The sequence below is a fragment of the Tympanuchus pallidicinctus genome, unplaced genomic scaffold (assembly GCF_026119805.1).
Source record: "Tympanuchus pallidicinctus isolate F22 unplaced genomic scaffold, pur_lepc_1.0 scaffold15, whole genome shotgun sequence".
Classification (NCBI taxonomy): Eukaryota; Metazoa; Chordata; class Aves; order Galliformes; family Phasianidae; genus Tympanuchus; species Tympanuchus pallidicinctus.
This window is the reverse complement of record NW_026294669.1, coordinates 5,833,327-5,855,799: the sequence shown is the minus strand read 5'-3', so window position 1 is coordinate 5,855,799 and position 22,473 is coordinate 5,833,327. Positions and strand designations below refer to the sequence as shown.

Sequence of the window (22,473 nt, the reverse complement as noted above, 5' to 3'; positions counted from 1 at the left end):
CTTAATTCAGGAGCAGTTGTACGTGCAACCACAAGATAGAATTAATTCTCCTGCTCTTATTCCCAAGCCCAGCAGGTGAATGCACAGCAGTTTTTAAAAAATGACTACTTGTCTTTGTGTGTGAGGTAGGAAATACATTGAAGCCAGTGTGCTATGTAGGGAACTCTTGCAGCTCTATTATTTTTTAACTTGGAGACTGGTAGCTGCTGTAGCATACTCCACAGTGGTATACCTGGGGTGCTCTCTGCAGGCTTGCCAGCTGCTCACTGAAGTGCCTCTCACCAGGGCTCACTTTCTTGGAACTTCCTTGGAGCTACAAATCAATTTTCTTATGTATATTTACATAAACAAAAAGGGAAAAAAACAGTTGTGGGTAAACGGTCCAAATTGCAGTGGAAGATGAGTGGGAAAGAAGAAGAAATAGCTCATCTTTCCATGCACTTCATCTGTTTCTCGTAAGCTCTGTAATGGTCATAAAGGAGCCAGCTGCACATAGCTGTAAGGGTGGTGCAGGGATGAGGGCCAGCCTCTAGATTTTGCAGTGCCTTCATAATGTATTTACAGGCATATTGTTTCTTTTTCAAATTTATTCTGATTCTCTTTTTGTACCTTTTTATTTTATTTCTCCTTATTCTTATTACCCAAAACTTTATTGTTTTTCTTCCAGTGCATTATGCAGTTGAAAGTGTTTTTCTCTAATGCATTGGTTTTCCTAATTGCATTTTAGCTAAGCCTTTTGATTCAAAACCTTCATGATTGTTCTTTTTTCCCTCAAAATGATCCTGGTTGCATTAGTACTTATTTCCTCTTTTCCATTATGAATAGCTGTTTTTTTCTTCTCTCCTTCATCTTTTCTCACGGCAGATCTTTACCTCCATTTGTCTTCATTGCCATTTCATTTGTCCTTTCTGCTATGGGACTCTGATAATAGTGATGGACCACTGCAATTAATTTTATTCCATACACCACTGCTTGCTTAGACAAACTGACACTGCTCTTCTCAGCTGTTCTTACCTTTTGACCAGCATTAGCAAAAATCAGCCACGAACTTCAGTGAAGTGCTGAAGGCAGCAAATCATAGAATGGCCTGGGTTGAAAAGGACCACAGTGCTCATCTAGTTCCAACCCCCTGCTATGTGCATGGTGGCCAACCAGCAGACCAGGCTGCCCAGAGTCACATCCAGCCTGGCCTTGAATGCCTCCAGGGATGGGGTATCCACAACCTCCTTAGGCAACCTATTCCAGTGCATCACCACCCTCTGTGTGAAAAACTTCCTCCTAATATCTGACCTAAGCCTCCCCTGTGTCGCTTTGAAACCATTCCTCCATGTCCTTTCACTATCCACCCTCATAAACAGCTATTCCCCTCCTGTTTATACTCTCCTTTCAAATACTGGAAGGCTACAATGAGGTTTCCCTGGAGCTTTCTCTTCTCCCAGCTAAAGTTCCCTCAGCCTTTCTTCAAACGTGGGATGTCTGGGCACGGCAGTCCCTGCATGTCCTCACTCATCTCCAGGGCTGGCAGAAGCATCGGAGGAGAATCAGTGGTTTTGTTACAGCACGAACATATTGAACACTGTTATAAGCAATCTCTCCTATTGTTGTAGTGTGAGTGTTATTACTTTTAAGCACAATGTTGTTAGTTGATGAGATGCCGGGGCCGAGATACTGCCAGCAGACAGCACTCTCGGAATGTGGTTGCCGTTAGCGAAGTGGCACGCAGTCAATATGAATTCCTCTGAATTTACTACTGCCTGTTGACATCTTATTCTGTTACAGGCAAGTATTTAATCAAAGTTTATTGTCATTCTTCTCTGAGATTTAAGTGGGAAATAAAATTTTACGATACGTATAGTATTTTAGATGACGGCTTCATTATTTCCACTGAATAATTTGAAATGCTACAAGGAGAAATATTGATGTCAAACTGGTAATTGTCATTAAATATGCAGCATTTTTGCAGCAGCCACTTGGGCAAAAAAATAAATTTCCTGAACTTACAGGTAGCATTGCAGTACTATCTGAAATTCAGCTGTAAGTTTTTCACACAGAGGCTGGTGACACATTGGAACAGGTTGCCCAAGGAGGTTGTGGGTGCCCCATCCCTGGAGGCATTCAAGGCCAGGCTGGATGTGGCTCTAGACAGCCTGATTTGGGCTTGGGTTGCTGGGAATAACAAGAATATTGCTTTGGAGCTGGAATTTCTGAGAGGTGTCATGCAAAGTAGGCAGATGGGTTTAATGCTGAACTTCTGCAGAGTGAAGTGTTGCTGTTTATTCAGTATCTCACTGTGCAGTGCTTTATTCAAAACCATGAAAGTATCTTCTCCTTCTAGAATGGAAATGGCAGTAAGATCAAAAAAATTCTGGAAAAACAAGCTTTATATTTCAAGCAGAGTTCTGTGTTGTTCTTTGTTCTGTTTTGCCCATTGGGAAGAGTTTTGTTTGTTTATAAGATGAACCAAAAATTCATCTTGGTCTGTGTTTCTCTGTGTAGTTCCTTCTGTTGACTTGCTAATTCAAATACAGAACCTGTACAGTAGGTTATAATCAACTTATTACCAAATACGTTTGCAAAAATTCTATGTTCATATTTATTATAATCTAACTATGGGATAAAAAGGATTCAATCTTAACTATGTTGAAAACGTTATCTGTTGTGTAACTGATGTAGCATACATTGCTTAACAGCTGTGACTCATAAAATGCAGGTAGAAGTTCAGTTTTGCAGCTAGTGCTTTCCACGTGCAGTTGTGTTAGCAGTGGTTTCACAAGGATAGAAAGCATTTCCAGAGGTTCACTCCAATGAGAGCCCTACTTAATTTCCACCCAAGTGTTCTCAGCGTGAGGATGAAGCTCTTCAGTCGATATTGTCCTTACCAGTCCTCCAGCTGCATCTCAGCAACTGCTTGGCTTTGCACTCCTGAGGGTCACAGCAGGAAAAAATACTCATCAGAGCAAACGTAGTTCCTTGAGACTAATTCTGGGCACTCTGCCAATGTCAAGGTGGGAGAAAGACAAAATGAGCAAGCAAGACCTGAAGGAGAGACAGTGAGGGTTGTGGCAGTAACCCCTGAGGTGGGTTGGATGCATTTGGATCCATTCCATGCTAATGAGAGGACGCCTCAAGAACTAAACAACCTTTTGTTTTTCTTTAGAAGTGTCTTCTGCCCTTCTGCTTTGGGCGTTGGTGCTTACTGCTGCGCAGTGCTCTAAGTTTATACCAGCATTGCAGCAATTTGTGGCCAAGAAGTAGTTTCACATCAAGAGAAGGTTCTGACTGGGGGAGATGGGAGACCTGAAGAAAAACCTCTGTGCTCTGATCTGTCACTGAGTTTAACTCCTGGTTATTACAAGATGAACTTCACTGCGGTGTCATCATTTCTATTCTTAAAATTCTGACCAGGGAGCAGAGTTGCAGCAGTCATTGTCAGTGCTGTCTCCTGCTCTGTTTTCCTGAAGGGTGAGTGGCTTCCACAAGGACTGCATCCTTCCCTGCCACCCCACAGCTCTCCATGGCTGATTTCAGATATTGCAGCTTGAGATCTAAACACATACTTGGAGGGGAATTCGTATTGCATGTAGGTAATTTAGTTGCTTAAAGTGTTATTTAGCCAAGAGAAGGCCTCCTCTAGAAAGATTATTGTGAACATCTGCAGTAAGAATTCTACCTTCAAGGTTTTGGGTGGACAATTTAGAAGCTGTGAAGAATTTAATATCTTCTGTAAGTCTGCGATGGTGCATAAAGCACATTTGATATGCATCCTGTTAGAGTATTTTTTTCATAGGAAATAAGAGGCATTACCTTCTTTTGTAATATATGGTGGTTTTCTGAGATCTCTCTGCGAGGCACTTGGTGCAGAGCGGTGCATTTCTGCGTTAATAACAGCCAGCAATTAAACCCGAACACAGCAAGGAGAGCTATAACATAGATCAAACTGAGTGTTGAATTGTACCTTCATGCAATCACTGGTACAGTCTCTATAGCAAAACTCAAATCTCCCTTTTGCTGAGGAACTTTGAATTGCAGCCTCTGTTCACGGTGCTGCTGCTGTCACCTGTTATAAATCCTACAGAGAGAAGCAGAAGGCAGATTTTGTTTCTTTGCCAGAACTGGGGAATACAAATGTCTGCTTTCACCCAGGATTGTGCATGGAAGAAGCCACCTAGGTGGGGTGCTGGGTGCTTAGAGGTGATCTTTGGGAAGTCGTGAAGGTATCAGTGGGAAGGTTCCTATGCCTCCCTGTCACTGTAAGCGATGACAGGGAAGGGTGTGTGTGTTTTGTGGTACTTCATTGAAGCTTATAATCTCTTTACTGTACCAATGACTCTTAAAATCAAGTCTGCCTAGGAAACCCTCATGTTATCTGCTGCTAAACAGACAGGCTGTCAAAAATTTTTTTGACACTAAAATGAGTCAAGGAAACAGCTGGAGTAAGGCTTACAGGTTTATCTGTTTGTTTGTTTGTTTCTGTTTTTTAACGCTGGTTTTGTCTGAAGATAGTTGTCAGCATTATGTGAGCAACAGTAATAATGGACTAATTAAAACAAAGGGTTTAAGCATAAGATTTGCAGGGGTTGCCAAATGCAGTGCCAGAAGATGTGCTACTCAGAAGTGGGGCTGTCTCTAAGGGGGGCTTTGGTCTTGATTTTCTTATCCTGCAGCCTTGGAACAAGTAGCAGTACGAGTGGGCATTTCAAGCCCTTCCCAATGAACATAAGCACATGGAAAAAGAGAAAGTATTTTTAAATGTATTTTTGCAGTCAGATTGCCTGGCTGGGTTGTCTGTTCCTTCTTATAATATGCTTGAAAAGTTTTATTTGTGCCTTGAGGGCGATGAGCCTGTCTTCATTTAGGGATGCAACTGCAGATAATAGGACTGCGCTACTGACAGCTTTATGCAGTCTCAGTAGCAGCCTCCTTCTCTTATTTACACACTTGTACATGAATTGTCTTGCAAAAGCAATCCAGATTTCTATCCTTGTGCTTATAATTGCATCTTGGGCTGCCTTGTTACAGGCCCTGTTCCTGTAAAGTATTGTGGAAGAGCCAGTGTTACTCTGTTGTTGTCATTATAAATTTTATTTTATTTTTCTAAGTATAATTGAGATTGGATAGTCATTATGTTTTTTTCCTGAATTCATAATTAAAGAAACTTCAGAGGAGAATGGAAAACTTTGTAGCTTTTTTTTTATGAAACTTCATCAGTTATTGTGTCCTTGTGAAGTCTATGTAATTTAATGAAATTACCGGACATTTCCATTGTTATTCCTTTGCTAAAATAGAGTTATGTTCTATTTTACTTTTTAAAACATAGCCCTATGTCTTCTGCTCCACCCAACATCCCTCCTGTGTGCTCTATTCTGCTGCTCACTCTGTCAGACGATCTTTTGGTTGATGTCCTCAACCCTCCAGTTTCCTGCATTCATGTTGAACAGGATTTTTAAGAGATTCTTCTCATCAGGATGTATACTTCTAGTCCTTGTCCCTTAGTTTGTTCCCACAGAAGGTATTTCTTCTTGGATGTGGTTTGTTTAGTTGAGCTGTTATTTTGGATCTCCTAGCACATTCAGAAGTGGTACATGGTCACTTCTAGGGAGGTCACAGGAGAACAACCAGTACATCTATTAGATGCTTTTCTGACCTGCAGGCAGAAGAAAACTGTCTTCTGTAGGGACTTGCATAATTTATGTTGTGGGAAGTAGGTTCTGTAGTTATAGTTTTTTTATTTTTATTTTCTGAAGAAAGCCTTTTAGGTGGTTGTTCAGCTATTATACTTTCAAGCCTGAAGCCTAACCATGTGTTCTTTTGTAGCGTATTCCTCTGCTGCTGGGCAGATATTTGACAACAAGTCACTCTGTATGATAGAAAGCATTGATAGTGAAGCAAGTCAAACTTCCCTCTGTTTGCTTTGTTTTGTTTTGTTTGCTCTAGGTGAAGAAGTACCATATCACCTTTGCTCAGAGCTTCCACGTCCTGATGTCATGGCTTGTGAAATCCCTTGTGCAACAGACTGTGTGCTCAGTGAGTGGTCCCAGTGGTCCCCATGCTCCCATTCATGCTCCAGTAAAATTGCAGAGGGAAGCCAAAGCAGGAGTAGGTCCATCTTGGCCCTTCCGGCAGAAGGTAAGTGGTAAATATTTTAAATTAGTTGCTATTTGTTTGTTTAATGAATTGACTTGTGTTCCTCTGCCAAGCTGTGTTTAGATCAGAGCAAGTGCCAATACTGAAGCAATGAGAAATAATACATCTTGTCTATCCTTTATGCCTAGCAACTAAAAGATCTTTCTAGGCTTGAATTAATCACAGATGCATGAGTTATTTAGAGAAATTCTGTCATGGTTCAAAATTATTTGCTGTAGCCTATGAGTTATTGTATGTTTAGGACTGGGTGTGAATTTGTTCAGGAGAGATACATCCTATAGTAATGAAATTACAGCATGACATGGAAGCTTAACATGGAAGTGTTTTTATATGGTAACATATTAGTATCGATTTAAAACAGAACAGTGAGCTGTGTCAAACAAGGAAATAGAAGAGGACCTGTTTCTTTTATTAATGCAAACCTGAAATGTGTTAACCTTGTTTTTCTGTTGGAATAAGTAAATAACTTTTGATGAATGTACGTAATTTCTGCTGGATGTTCATGGATGCATCTCGTACCTCAAGTTTAATGTACCAACAGCACAGTGATACAATTGTTGACACAGATTATGTCTTATTAAAATGATAGTCTTCTAACTTTGGGTACACATACAGTAATGAAATTCTGTACTGGTTTATCACGGAGAATTTGAATGATACCACTGTGGGCACATAAAAATGCATAAAGCGTGAACAGATCTAACAGACTCAAGCCTTGTTGACACAACAGAAAATATCTACCATTGTTAACACTGTGTGCATCTAATCCATCACCAAAACACTTCAGATGCAAATCCAGTCCAGGAGAACCTCTGTTAAGTGCCATTTTGTAAATTATCATTAAAACCACCTACTCTTTCTGGGGCAGTGTAAGGACTTGATCCTGCAAACTCTTGCTCATATGAATATTCTGTATTCATATAAACATCATAAGCACTTGCAAAGAAAATTGGGACCCTTCAGGATGAAAACTGCTATGTAATTGTTGATTGAATGATAATAACTACTAGTAAAAAAGTCTATATGCTAGAGAATAATTAAACTGAAAAGTAAAGTTGGTTTTGTTTTTTCCATGGTGGGAACATTTAAATAATAGACTTATGTGGAATTGTGAATGTAAAGGCTGTGCTATTGCTAGTGTTGAAGAAATGAATTCTAGAAGTGCAGAAGCTCAGTGATCTCAAGAATACATAACCTGAAACACAGTAAACAGAAATACAATGCTTTGAACTGAGTGTTTCAGGCTCCTTAGAGAGGAATAATTCATTAATAAAGCCAAACACCCCAAGTGTTTCTGAACATCTTTAAAGATGAATGAAGTATTTTAGCATATAGAGTCAGACAGAAGATGAGAAGTTGGGGAAACGTAGCAAAATTGGATTTAGTAGTGCTGTGGCAGTAGTAAGGTGATGTCATGTAACCTGACATGCTCGTGTGCAGCTCTTAGTGAGCCACCAAAGCTCTGCCAGCCATTGAAGATCGTATTTCATTTGCTCTCAACAGAGGCAATGTTGGCCTTGGCTGTGCTCTTGGCACTCCTGGATGCCATCTCATAGTCTGACCTCAGTTCAAACTCTCAGCTCATTTTCTCCAAACTGTTCACCAGAATGCCATTACGTGAAAACCAGGATGCAGTTGATAAAACTACAAGAGGGTACTTTAAAATCACTTTTAAAAGATGTCTATTAACACAGCAAACTTTGGAAAATTCACAAAAGGTGAATGAGATAGCCAGTCTCAGCAGATGTAAAATAGATTTGAGGAACTGATGAACAGCTGGTCCCTAAAAGGTCCATAAAAGATGACTAAAAGGGCTAGAGAGAGTTGTCCTGTCCTACTTCCCTTGTACAAAAGTTGTGAATGAGCTGCAGAAAGAGCCTGAGCTCTCATGCTTTTTCTGAACAGCATCTACTGCCAGTTTTGTTGGCAGACTGCTAGGCTTAACAGACATTACTTATGAAAGGCATTACTTATGTTCTGAAATTAAAACTGCCTTGTTATTACACTTGGTGATTTAAGAGAGCTTCCTTACTGCGGATGTTGGAAAAAAACGACAATGAAACACGCAATTTTTCCAAGGGAAGCCCAAGTTTTGTTAGATTTTTTTTTTTTTTTCCTCCCTTTTTTTTCTTTTATTCTGTCTAATGGACCAGATATTTTGCCATTTCCTTTTTGCTTTTTTTTTTTTTTTTTTACATGTGCTCAAGCACACAAGCAGTTTTTTCTGCCTGGAAGTTTTCAGGAAAGTAAGATACCCAGAGGCGTTTTCCACTCCATCATCATACTAAACCTTTCAGAGACTGAACATGATATGGAGCAGTCCATTTTCATGGGAAAGAAGAAAAAGAGAACAGTAATGTGGCGCGATTATCCAAATCAACGTGCTAAGAAATTCCTGTCCCTCTCTTTCCTGAGTGTTATGTGACCATTTGGGGTCATGCTTCATTTCAGAAGGCTCAGTCCTGCAAGATGATCAGCATTCCTTAGAAGGGCAATATTGCCTTCATCTCCCGTTGATTTTAGTTAGGGCATAAAGGTGCTCTGAGTCGTGTGGTGTCTGGCCCCGGCACTTCAGTTCTTTCAAAACGTGTAACTTTAATTTAGATGTACATGTGCTGTGTCATAAGTTGCCAGTTCCTCCATCCAGGAAGAGAATGATTTTGATTGTAGTCATTTTTGCTTCTTTCTTCCAAAAATGACAGTGCTTACGGTTACAATTTCATTGCATTACTCTCTAGCTTTTGAGCTATGAATGTCTGCAGCTTTTATGGACTCAATTCAGACCCATGGCTAGAGCGTTAAGGCTTCTGGGGAGACTGTTCCTACTCCTGTATTTCGTAGATTTATTACAAGTTGCTGACAAAATGTGATATCTTAGCAAATTCTGCACGTGAATTTGGACAATGCTCTCAGGACAAATAAAGGCTTGAGACTCGAAGTCTTTTAAGTTTTTTCCAGCTTGATTTGCAGACTTTTTATCAGCTTTGTATCAGTAATAACAATTTTCCATCAGTATGGGTTAGCAGCCCATACTGCTCCGAGAATGTAGTCCAAATATTAGGAAGCAATGTTCCTCCTTTGGAAATTAGCAAGTAGAATGAGCATAAAAATAATGCTTAATTTGTCTCTAAGGATAATTGCATGTTTGCTGAGTGATACTGCCATTTAAATGGAATCAACTTGGCTGTGTGTAGGAGTATCAATAAGGTAACTCAGAAATATACTTTGCCTCTTTCTGTTTCCATTATGCATCAGAATGCAATTTTATGCAAGGCTAGTTTAATGAGGAAACAATATTTTAGGAAGTTGTTGCTGCAGCCATAAAGGTCAGCAGCTTTATTTAAGCTTTATTTATTTATTTAGTTTGAAAAAAAAAAAAAAAGGGAAAAAAAAAAAAACAAAACAAACAAACAAAAAAGATGTGAAGCAAACCCATCACAATCATTTTTTTTTCCACTGCCACCTTTTGCCGCGTGTCACGAGATAAAATATTTTGTTCCTCTCATGCTTTCCAGGTGGAAAAGCCTGTCCTCCTGACCGAGCCCTGCAGGAGCACCGCACCTGTAACGATCACCCATGTGTGCATTTCTTCTGGGAAACCTCCCCCTGGAGCTCTTGTTCTGAAGATGTGTTGCTCAGTGCACTGAACGCAACCATCAGTTGGAGCGGAGAAGCCACTTGTGGAGTGGGCATGCAGACGAGGAAAGTCTTCTGCGTGAGGAACGGTTCTGGCCATGTTACACCTAAAAGGTATTCAAGGAGAGGTCATTAGTGGTGCACCTTTGTCTGTAGAGCTCAAGTGATGATTTGTCACGGTACATTACACTTAAGAGTATTTTCAGATAGTGTAGGGAAACAGCAGACTTGGTAATAATTTCATTTCTGCTCTTATTCTCCAGTTGCTATTCCATCACTACTGTTGAAAGGTTATTAATGTGTAACAAAAATGAGTTGCTATCTCATTTTTAATTTTTGTGAGTAAATCCAAGGAAAATGCATGCTTTTAGTGCTATAGATCTTGTTTGCTGTAGCTCCTCTATTATTCTAATTCAGATTTTTTTGCAAATGCTTTTCCTCAAGGACTGGTGTGTGGAAAACACAAAGTATGCCTGGACATAACGTTCATTAATACATTATTAACAATGCTTTAATAAAATAGAAAAAAATAAGTAGAGTTTGCATTTTATTTACACCATGAGGAGGCAGAACCTTTGTGATACGTATCGTTCTGTTGATTTATATAGCTGTTATAATGCAATACCAACACCACACAATTGTGTATTCTGCAGTACAAGTGTTCTGAATTTTGCTTTGTTTCGCTGAGTGAGGAAAATAAGTAGCACAGATGTTTTCCCTAATATCAAAAAAATCAAGACATTGCTAATTATTTTTTCCACTGATAATGAGTCTGGAGACTTACAACCGAGTTTCATTTCTTATGGCAGCTCTCAAACAATCCTGTTGGTATAAGCAGACTGTGTTGATTTCTGCAAAGTTAATTAAAATTCTTGAGGTTAATGGGATTAATTAAATAAAGAGAAAGAAATCTAATACTCATTTATATCTAGAATCTATTGATATGCTGAAACTTTGTCTAATTAAACATATTGTTTGTAGAGCTATATAATGTCTAAAATAGGTTTTCCCCTCTCCACTTTTTGAGGCTATCTGAGGGGAAGTGGATGTTCCACTGACATGGTTTATGTCTGACTTGATGAAAACTGACCCAAAGTAATATTGCATTTGGAACTGCTGCTGCGAAAGCCCGCCGTTAATGTGGCTTCAGAAATGGGCTACATTATGGGAATTAATAACCTTTGTGTGCCGTTGGGCTGCGTTTTTCCCAATCTCATGATAAAAACCTACGCAGCAATTTAAGGCAGTTGCAAGGCACAGAATGTTGAGTAAAGCTAGAATTTCAGCGTAAAAATATTTCAGCACCTTACTGGTTGGATAACAGAATTCTGCCCCTCAGAATAGTTACGCTTAATGAGGACAAATGTCTCTTTATTTTCTTCTAAATTATACCTTTCAGTATCCTATTACCATCTCAGTAGCAGAATCATGACTGCAAGGTTTATTTTCTTTCCTAGAGCGATTTAATGGCATATTCTTTCAGTTCTGATCATTTTAGATTGCCTGTGTTCCTAAGTATTTTTGAGTGATCTTTCTACTACAAATTAATGAAAATTAGAAAAGAGTAATTCCCTTTCTGATCCCCTACTTGAAATGCATGATGTGCTCATTCCCATAAAGTTGTGCTTTTTCCACCCTTTTTGTTTTTAAATATTGATTGTCTGTGTCTGAAGCATTTATTAGAATATGCATCACATGTTTTTCATTTCAGAGTTAAAAATTGATGCAAACAAAAAAATCAGATTTCTTTTCCCATACTGTGTAGTACAACTTTCCCCAGCTTCTGTCCTACAAGCTCTTTCTGCACCTTGGGAAAAGGCACAAAGATGGCTTCAAGCTGCTTTTGAATTTCCTAGTGGTTTGAAAGTAGGAGAATATCTCATCAGTCCTTCCACACAGTTGCAAGTGAATAGAAGGCTGTTGTATGTCATGTTAAACAGGATTAAATTACAGACTCAGTTTGGTAATAAATATATCTGTTTTGCTCCAGTGAGCATTGTGTTTTAGGCAGCAGATAGTGTTACATTTACTCTGTAGTCATCAGGCCAAACTCAATATTTTTAAAAATCCATGCACGTGTTCTAACTTCGGTTTGGTTACAGGCGTGCAAAGTGGATTGGAAATGAGACTTGCTGTGAGCAGGAGAGATTCCTGTGGTGTGGCATCAGGCTCACAGCACTGTGAGAGTCTTATGAGCTGAACATTTCCCTGCAGATTTGTTGTTTGTTGAGGAAATGGCATCTCTGCATTTGTACTTATAGATGTCCAGATTCCACCAGACCTGAGATTATGCGACCATGTCTCCTGCCCTGCAAGAAGGACTGCATCGTTACGCCTTTCAGTGAGTGGACTCGCTGCCCAACAGCATGTCAACCTGGTAAGCCTATAAAAAGAGAACAGAATTTCGGGCAATTGATTACATCCGTGGCCATGAGAAAAGGATGGAGGGGCCCGAGGATCCCCATGAGGGCTTTCCAGATATCCTCTGTGCATGCCATGTGCCTTCACCTCTCCCAATTACTGCTGAGACTTTGGCAACTCCACACTCTCCCCAGCAAAGGCTCCTACCAGGTGTTGAGGGTCTCAGGCAGAGACTCAGGCTGCTGGTGCTGCTACTGTTGAAGTGGGAAATGCAGATACCAATGGGCAGGGAAGGCTACAAGTTGTCAGATCTGCAAAGACCCAAAACCTTTTTCTCATTGTGCATCTTCCCACCATGTTGTCCTTCTACCTAATGCCTACAGGAGGGTCATGAAAGAGCTTGAGATTCAGCATGCCATGCATTGAGGGAGAAACTTCAAAGATGAAAGTCCAGGGCTCCTCTGTTGTATGTGGAAGTGCTGTGTTGTATGAAATTTATTTCCAATCTGAATGTATGCACAGGGCTGTGTAGATAACCCTTTGTGGTTTTCTAAGGACCATATGTTTCTCTGATCTAGTTGGTTAGCTTTTGTATGCTAGATGTTTAGTGAAGATCCTTTATAATGATCTAGTGTTGGCTTTTGTGAGAAATTTATGTGTTTCATTAACTGTTGAGATGAAAGACTTCATAGTTACCAGAATATTTCCTTTTTTTTGGCAGCTTCCTTGCCCTTCAAAGTTCTCAGTGGATGCTCTATCATAGTCCTTGTAAGATTTTATAGGAAAATGAGTTCTTTCTAAAACAGTGAATCCTGTTTTAATTAGCAATTTATTTTTAGACTTTAAATGAGCTGCCTATGAAGAAGTAGAATAAATTACCTGGTAAATTACTTTGTTTATTAAATAATAGTCTACAATTAAAATGAGAAGAAATTAATTATTTAACCTACTTGGCAGTGTTATCATTTTAATATAATTCTAAATTAAAACTTCTTAGATGGGGGAGTTTGCTTTCTGCTAGATCTGTTATTGATATGGCTGCACTGCAAGTTTTTCTTAATTTGCATTGCACAATTAAAACCTCAGCGTGGTAATGAAATTTCAAAAATGCAATGTGTATGGGAGTCGTTCAGGGTTTTGTTGCTTTGTAGGAAAGTTATATTTAATGAAAACAATATACAGATGGTGAATTACTAAGCAAATCAAGCAGAAGCAGGTATTGCCTGACAGATTTAAAATTAAATGTATACCAGCAGAAGATGAGAGCTTAGACAAACATGCAGCCACTAAATCAGGTTTACACAGAACTTTACCAGTTAAGCTGTTTGTAGTTTATCTGAGAAAGTGCATCCAACTTTACTATCTAACAGTAAAAAGCTGACATTTTCCCTACATTTAAATGTCATCAGACAAGAGGCTGTCTTCTGGCAAAGAATTATCTCATACCTCAGAAGTGTAGACAGCAGTGAACGTAGGGCAATAACAGATGGACGGACGACATAATTCACAAAAGAAGTGCAATTGAATCAAAACACCTGTTGGTGAGTCAGGAACACAGAGGTTGTTGCGAGTTATTGATTCTCTGCCATTTCAGATACTTAAAGGTGACAACTGTCTACCGCACTCCCATATAATCTATCTCTTTTAATGGGTCTTTGAGGATGAATTGAAGCAAGATTCAGAGAACCGGCATGGAGGTTTTGGAAAATGAAATGGTTTGAATGAGCAATGTTTTTTTTTGTATGTGATGGTGAATAGAGAGGTATCTGCTTTTAGCATGGGTGATGTGCTCTCTGTTCTGTCAGCATAGCTTTAAAATGAGATCAAAACAAAAGTCTCAATAAATAGATGGCGACGTGAGTACTTCTTTACATTGGTTACCCAGAGTGAAGGTCAGCAATTTCATTGTTGCTTAATGGTTTCATGTGCGCTAGTTTACACAAAGTTTTAGACAGTAACTATCCAGTTTCCATGACTTAAAACATATTTGAAACATTAAAGTTGGTTCCCTCATTTAGAAATTCCAATGGCTTTTATCTTGTGTCAGTTTCTCTCAAGGATTTGCCACTATCAGATTTCATAAAACAACCAGAGATGGTCAAGCTTAATCTTAGGCTTTCGAAACTCTTATGTGCACAACAATACTGGAGACAGCTCTGATTTTGGTGATTGAAATCTTAGAGGATCTGTCCCTGTTATTTGTGTGCTCGTAGAGTCTTTTGCTGACCAGTCTGTGCCCTTCTCTCCAGAGTCAGAAGCACGAAAGATGAAGCTGAATGCTTTCTGTAAAAGCTGCGACAGCGATTTTATCAAGATAAAGCTGGGCTTTTTAGTAGTGAGCAATAAGTTTGTCCCTCATCTGACAGTAATCCACGTTTACTAGCCCTGAGCAGAGTGCCAGCAAAGCTGTGGGGGTCAAATGGAGAGAAAGCAAAGATGTGAGAGCAAAAGAGGAATGAAAGGAGTGGATTGATAGAAGTTGTACGAATCTGTGGGTAAAGAGAGAAGACTGGAGATGGGACAGGTGGGTGGGAATAGAAGCAAGGTAAGACACTCCCAGAATTCTCAAATAGCATTTTCTGAGTTGCGGAGTTGACGGCATGGAATTTGTCTTGAGATCCTGGGACTTGATTTTTCAGAATGGCAAACGGTCATAACTTACTTGAAGTCAGCTGAAGTTTACCTTTACATGAACAGTCCTATATAATGTTAATACCTTGGAAAATCAAGCTGTAACAATCTTAAATGAGATATAAAAATTACATTCAGTAACATTTGTAAGGAATCCTGTAAAAAAGCCAATGAGGAAATTCAATTTTGAAAATGGGGTTTGAGTAATGTGCAATAAATGTTGAGGATAATTTAGTTTCTTGAGGTGGAGAAAATTACTGTGGGAAGCTCATTTAGATTTGATTCTGATTAATAGGAAGAAAATGGCTAAGATTCTAATGGTGGTAGACAATTTGAATTAGAAAATCATCACAAAGAAAGAGATAAAGTTCATGATTCTTAGGAAAAGGGAAAAAATAGCAGTAGCAGAAAGACATTTCTGCTACATATTTCAACAAATCCAGCAAATAGATAGCTGCACCTCTGGTGAACATGTTGCATGCAAACAAGAGTGTGGAAGGTATGGAAGATACCAAGGAAGACTGTACAAAAGGCTAGAACCCAACAGCACTCTACTTTTTTCACTTTCTATCCCAAATAAATATCCTGCTAGTAGCTAGTAGGGCCAGCAGCTTCAAACATGGAAGAGAAAACATCAAACATGGCTGTTTTTATCTTTTCATCAGAATTGTTCAAAATCTTTTTATTTCCAAATTGTTTTGCAGAAATTAGAAACAAGTATGTAACTGAAGGTAAATTTTAAGGAGTGCTTGAAAGTATGATATCAAGAATGCAAATTAAGTTTTAGCCAATAGGAAAGTGGATTGAGTAACAGAAATGGATTGGAAGTAAGTGGAAGCTGGATGGAAGATATGTCCAATACTTACTGGCGAATGTACTGTGCTGCTGTTGATTCCCGTCTGCTGTCAGGAGAGGAATGGACTCAAGAATAAATATTTCAATGAATCATCTGTTTCCATGTCGGTAGGGCTGTATGAATAGAAAAGGAAGCAATGCCAGAGCATCTCGTGGTTGCCTTCTGTGTGAGAAATTGCTAAGTTCTAAAGAACTAAATAAAACCCCAAGAATAAAAAAAAACCAACAAAACTCAAAAGAAAGGTCAAGGAAATTATAGATCATTCATCCTAACTTCATTACGTAGAAAAGCATGAGAAGTAGTTATTACTTGAAATATAAGTGTCTTAAGAATAAGATTATGATAAACTGGTCAGTATTGGATTTGTTGAGAACAAATCATGCCCAGTAAATTTAATCTCCTCTTTTGACAGCGTAGCTGCTCTAATTAAGGGAAGTGGTAGATTTTTGACACATGAAACTTTTATCAGAAAGATGAGGAACAAGTGGCTTGAATTAAATCATTGTAAATGCATACTGAGCTCCTTGAAAAATGTCTCAGTAAATATCACTGTGAAAAGTGTTACTCCATCTCCTTTTTGGCCCCTGGTCAAGTATACTGATACAGTCCTCAAACTTTCTTCTCTCCAGGTGAGCAGTTCCAGCTCTGCTTGCTTTTTTCTATGTGTCAGACACTTCAGTGCCTAAATTATCTTTATGTCTGTTCAGTGAACTTGCTCAGTGTTCTGTCCTCCATGTCCTGTGGAGCCCAGAACTGGACACAGCCCCAAGATGGCTCACCAGCATCCAGCAGAGGCAAAGCCTCCCTTTCCTTCACCCTTCTTTGCTGTAGTGCATGGCTGCCTCCTGGTTGACTTGTCCATCAGAATGCCCTGGTCCTTTGCAGTTGCTGCTTCCAATCAGTTGGTTGAAGATTCCAAACTTTTCACAATCAAACTAGAATAGGAACCAAGGAGAGTCCTACAGAAAATTGTTCTTGTCCCTACTCTATTTTATATTTGTCTGAAAAACTTGACTGTTTGCGTTGATACCATTAATGGGTGGTTCTAAGGCGAAGGACAACTACAAGATAGTAAGTGATGTAGGAATCTCTGAGATTTGCTACTGCAGCCTTGCCCTTATCTTGAGCTGGAAAAATAATTCTGTTATTCACCATTTTCCACAAATTTTATGAAGTCCACTGTCAATCATAGGATGGGTTTTCCTACTCTAGAATTATTAAAATTATATTAATATTTTATTAAGAACCTTTTTTTTTCATTTTTCCCCAATTGTTGCCATGCACAACAGTTACACCAGCTCTCAGTTTCAGCTTCCCAATTCTGACTAGTGCAAGTCCTGTCTCCTGTGCTGCGTTGTGTGCCATACATACACTGTGAGCTGTGTTTCCAGATTCATTGAGCTTGTGTGTACTCACGCTAAGGAGAGAATTAGTCTCCATTGGTTGTGATGGCTTTCTTATCAGGAAGACTCCATCTGTAACTCCTAGATTAGTGCAGATGGCTTACTGGCAGTAGCCTGAGACCACCAGGATACAAAATCTTCCATTGTAACAGTTGCATTTTTTTTTTAATTTTCTTTTTTCCTGCTCAGATGTTTTAGCATTTGCTTGTACTTATTTTCTTGTCTGCTGTGATGTTCTGTAAAAAAGCCGTTTTTAAGTATGTCTCAAACTATGGATTTATGATGCTACTTTTCTGAACTGCTTGTAATTTTAAAGAAAATAATGGTAGTTTTTGGCTCAATGCAACAGCCACCCCTTCTTTATGAGGATTCACAGTTTCACAATGTAAATGTAACATGAGAAATCTTGAACCAAAACAGCAAGATGACTAACTCAGCGTACCAACTGTGTCTGGAAAGCATTTTTCTGTGTTTTACAGGCAATGCCACAGCAGTTAAGCAGTCTCGGTACAGGATTATCATTCAGGATGCTGCCAATGGGGGACAGGCATGCCCAGACACCTTGTATGAGGAAAGAGAATGTGAAGACATTCCCGTCTGTCCAGTTTATAGGTAACAGTGTTAGCTTTGAATCAGTCTCTTTCTTGTGGGCTTCCATTTCTTCAGAAATTAATCCTGTGGGATCATCCAGCACAATTTTCACAAGAAAATGACGTGAAACTGAAAAATGGAGTCAGTAAACAAACAATATATGAACAGTAAGTTTTGCTAAACGTAGAAGAGTTCAAATTGGAGATTTCAGATGATCTTATTTCATCAGAATGTGCACCAATAGCTCCTAAAAATGGTAAGTTTAGGATTGGAGGTGTTTAAGGAAGGTTCTACTGGGAACTCTCTCCTCAGTGTATCTAAAAATCAATGCAAGCTATTTTGATACTGCAGGCACTCAGCTGCCTTAATCATAATTGTATGCTTACTGCAGAAACACTGTCTTCTCCCCTGATGCTCTCACTCCAGTGAATAATGTGCACTTTAAATTTCTGATTAGACAAATAGTACAACAGGACAATTACTCACCACTCTTCATTAAAATTCTCTGACCCATCTGTTATACAATGTTAGTAAATATAGCCATATTATATCTTTGCAAATAAATCTTCAAACTGCACACCCTGGTCTCAGAGCAGAGCAGGCAGCTGAACGCTGGGACAGAGCAGGAGTCGAAACATTCTGTGCTACATGGCCCTGTTCTGTACAGCACTGTGGAAAGCCACTGTCTTGCATTCTTGGTTGACACACATCATAGCATGCAAAGCAGATGGTGCATGAGAACAAGATTTTGGGAGAGGAGCCTGATTTCAAAGCACGCTGAAACTGCTGTTTTATTTTCTGACATTGAATGGTGCCCTAGAAAAGTCAGAGAGGGAAGTATGGTTGGAGAATGAAATGAGGGTGAACCCTACATCTGAATTTCAGTTCGCAATGCATATTTCAGGAGTGATTACAACTTTCTGGCTATTTTTCCTCAGGTCTTTGTAGTATATCATCATCTCCATCTCAGCTTTCTGAAATTCTTTTCTGGGAATATTATTTTCCAGCTTTAGCCACTTAGTCATTAACATTTTCTTCTCACAGGTGGAAGACCCATCGATGGAGTCATTGTGTACTTGTGCCAGAGTCAGTGAGACAGAATGTGCTGGGACATAATGAGGCATGTGGACATGGTTTGCAGTCAAGGGGTAAGCTTTCTCCATGTGATCTCCAAGTACCTGAGGTGATGGAGGATGATATTTAACAGAGTCTTTATTCTTTTAGAGTAGCCAATTTGGAAACAGTGGCTGAAGCACTTCAGGTGTAAAATGAGAAGTTTTGGGAAGTGGATCCACTGTATGGTTTTTCTGCTTCATCGAAAGTCAAAATACCAGCAACATGATAGTGTGCTTGGAGTATAGGAACAGATTTATGCTTGGCGTTCAAGTATCCTCAGGGTAACCTCTCCTTCTGCTTAAGGATGAAGCACATTGCCTTAGAAAGAACCATATCCATAGTTCTCTGTAAAGTAATTGCTTCTTGGTGCTAAAAATGGAAAGGATAAGTTCCTTGTAATTTTAAATTTTACTAATAATTTGCCTGAGGCCTGCTTTTATCAAGACTGTTTGAGAAATTCAGCATTGGCAAAGGCTTTGGGCTCCTGCCCTTTGTGTGCTTAAGCACTTGGAAAATACAGTGATCCAGTTGTCTGAACAGAAGTGTTAAAAAGAATTTCATTGTTCTGAGTATGTGATCAGAGTCTGTAGCAGTTCCTGCAGATGGCTTGAGATGTGTCTGCTATCAGTCTGTTGAGAAATCTAATAAAACCTTTAACAAAAGGTTATTTTTATTGAAAAAAGATTACTATACAGGTATGCTAACTGAAGAAATTTGACATAGTAATTTACTCCTTCGCAAGGTTAGAAACTGTTCTTTAAAGATGAGCTGATTTTCTTACATAATCTGGAAACAAAGGGAAAGAAAGAAAAGCTCTGGCAGTATGTGAGCTGCATCTGAAAGAAGAAATGTTTTAAACTAAAAGAAGTAAATACCTTTAGGTTTTGACCACAAGCCTTTTCATAAGTTTTCAAAGAGAGCTCTGTAAATTGAGATGTCCTAAAATGTATTCTGGATCTCTGTGTGAAGGAAGGGCAATCTTTATGCTCCAGTAGTTGTATGAACTTTTTACTAATCTTACTCTGACAGGATTTGAAGTATAATAGGAGAGTATCATGCTTATTTCTGCTCTGTGGAGAGCTCTCCAACAATTAAATAGGCTACGTACTGCTTTGTGATAGTCATGTGAAAGGAGTCTCACAGCTTGGTGGGTTCAAGCAGAATTTGCTTTGGTGCCAGGTTCACTTTCCATAATTATCTATGATTTTCACAACAGCTCTGATTTTGGCAGTTACATGATGTGATGGTACAAACTGGCAGTGTTGAAGATGAGTGGAGTTTCAGGAAAATGAATTCTCAAATGGAATGCAGGCAGAATTTACTGGGTGCTGCCTACAAATGTGAGCAAAAGCAGCTGACACCCAGCTACCTGTTGGAGTTGCTTCTGAAAATCAAGCTGGTAGATTTTCAGTAATTATCTATAAAAGTAAGGGAAGCTTCCAAAAATCTGATATTTGCACCTCATCTTGCTTCATGAGCTCTTGAAGAGCAGCTAGCATGTGCAAAGATGTGCTGTTACCAAACTGTCACTGTGTAATCGTTTAGCCAAGCGTGGCAACCCACTTACAGAAGTTGCAGGATCTCTTCTAGCTTGTAGACATCACCACTAGAGGACTTGTGAATTTATCCTTCTTCACTATGAAGGTGGCCTTTGGAGGTTTTTTGAAATAAAGCGTGAGACAAGGCTGTATACTTGACTCTATTCAGCCTGAAATCGGGTGTGTGGGGAAGGAGGTGCATCCATTGCGGAGAGGCAGAGCATAACAGTTTTAAGTCATAGCAACAGAATTTCCAGATCACCTGGGAAGGCTCTAGATTCATTAGAAATACTTAAAATTCAATTGTATAGGGCCACCTTTTCTAACTTTTAGATATGTCTTGCTTTGAGAAGGCATGGAACTTCCAGAAGTCCCTTCCATTCTAAATTGTATTGTCTGATTGGGTGAGTCTAAGGAAATCTTTTGAGAGAAAACTGTACCGTTAGTGTAACGTCTCCAGGTGTTGATGTTACAGATATATGCTTTCCTGCAACATTCGTGCATTCTATCTGAGTTTGCACTTGAGGTAACAGCACTAATATGTGCAAGAATTGGCCTGCAAATTATGTCAGTGTCTTCAGCCAAAAAGTGGCTCCAAATTCTCCAAAGAATATTTGCACAAATTGGCCTTTTTTTTTTTTTTTTTTTGCAGAGTAGCAACTGTTATCTTATTGACTGAAAATAATCAACATTATTATAGCATCCATTTTTAGAATGTGTTTTTTCTTTCTCTGTCCATGTTTTGACTGTCATTTGAATAAGAGGATTTCAGTTTTCCGTGACTGTTGTGGTCGGCCAGATACAAGGGCACCGAATTAATATGAAGTATTTCTAAAGATAGAAAGTGTGTTTATGTGTATATACTTAGAATGTGTTTTAGAATACTTAAAACTATAAATATGCTGAGGGAAAATGGTGTCTGAAATGACTTTCAAGCTCTGTTCTTAGAATAGATTCTGAGATAGATACTTGTAAATCTTATTCCATGAGTGTTGTCACTTATGTACATGTAACATGCTGAAGATATCAGGGTTTATCTCAGTAATGAGCAGAATAGCCAAAAAGATGGTGACCCTCTGAAGCTGTAGTTTTTACAGCTTTATCTTGGAATTGCATTGCGCTAATTACAGTGGCCTTTAATTTAGTATATCACCTGTAGTAGACTTACATGTTCAGAAAACAAGCATGCAGTTTAGAGGAAAGAAATATTTAGAGCTAAGAAATATAAATGTTATTTAAACTTCATTAAGGCATCATTTGAAAAAACAAAAAACAACAAACCACCTAAAATAGGGACTCGAGGATAAAACAGTGTGGGGATATTACTGTTGCTTGACAGTAACATAGGCAACATTTCTAACAATAAATGAAGAGCTTTATGAGCTTTTCTATTGCTATATAGCTGTCATTTTCCTCGACAAGTGACTAATTTACTAGAAGGTGTCAAGAATGTGAGAAAATTGCTTCTGCTTCAGATGCCCTTCAGTGACTTTACTGTTCTCTGATGTTTGTGATGGAAGATCCTTCTGAAATGACCTCTCCCTTCAGTGCTGACATGATCAGCCATCTTAGACATTTACATTTTTGGGAAGGAAAAAAATGTGTTGCTCATTACAAGGGATTGTTAACATTTAATTAGTGGATGGAAAGCAGGCTTTAAGCAAATGCCTTTGAAAGCTGCTTCAAAAGCCATTGGACAAATAAATAGACACGCATTAAAGACCGGACTGATGTAATGAGGTACCACTTAAAAATCTAGTCTTGGAAATACCTGACAACATGGTTATGTAAAGAGTAGTTACTTTGCAAAAGCAGGGAGACACTGCAGCAATGGAACATGTCATAGCTTATTTTCTTCTTCTCCTGCTGCATCTCAGCTGTGATTCATTTGAGGGATTTGACCATATCTCCTCTCATTAACAGCAGCAGTGAGTCCATCTCAGAGCTGTACCTCCCCATCAGAAGCACACAGAAATGCTGTGACACAAAGCAGCAAATTCTCTAGGAGAATAATATACTGACTTACATACAGGCAAACAAGAAAGCCACCAATGCAGTAATGAGAAACTACTTCTCTGCTTTGAAAGAAGTGCTCACTCCTTGGCTCACCTGAGGTCTTGGGGTGGATCATTTTTTTTAGCATGTTGTACTATTAGGCCATATATGATCTATTTCTTTCATCCATTATACAGGTTAT

The 22,473-nt window shown here is 39.0% G+C and overlaps 1 protein-coding gene across 5 annotated transcripts in view; it reads left to right on the top strand.

Annotated features, from left to right (window-relative positions):
- Nucleotides 1–22,473, top strand: part of THSD7B (thrombospondin type 1 domain containing 7B) — a 293,426-nt gene that overhangs the window by 149,456 nt on the left and 121,497 nt on the right. For all 5 annotated transcript variants that reach the window (XM_052674802.1, XM_052674807.1, XM_052674806.1 and 2 more), the window contains 5 exons: nucleotides 5,935–6,126; nucleotides 9,660–9,894; nucleotides 12,042–12,157; nucleotides 17,511–17,643; nucleotides 18,667–18,770. In XM_052674802.1, coding sequence (XP_052530762.1) covers nucleotides 5,935–6,126; nucleotides 9,660–9,894; nucleotides 12,042–12,157; nucleotides 17,511–17,643; nucleotides 18,667–18,770 — 780 coding nt within the window. The remainder of the gene's footprint in view (nucleotides 1–5,934; nucleotides 6,127–9,659; nucleotides 9,895–12,041; nucleotides 12,158–17,510; nucleotides 17,644–18,666; nucleotides 18,771–22,473) is intronic.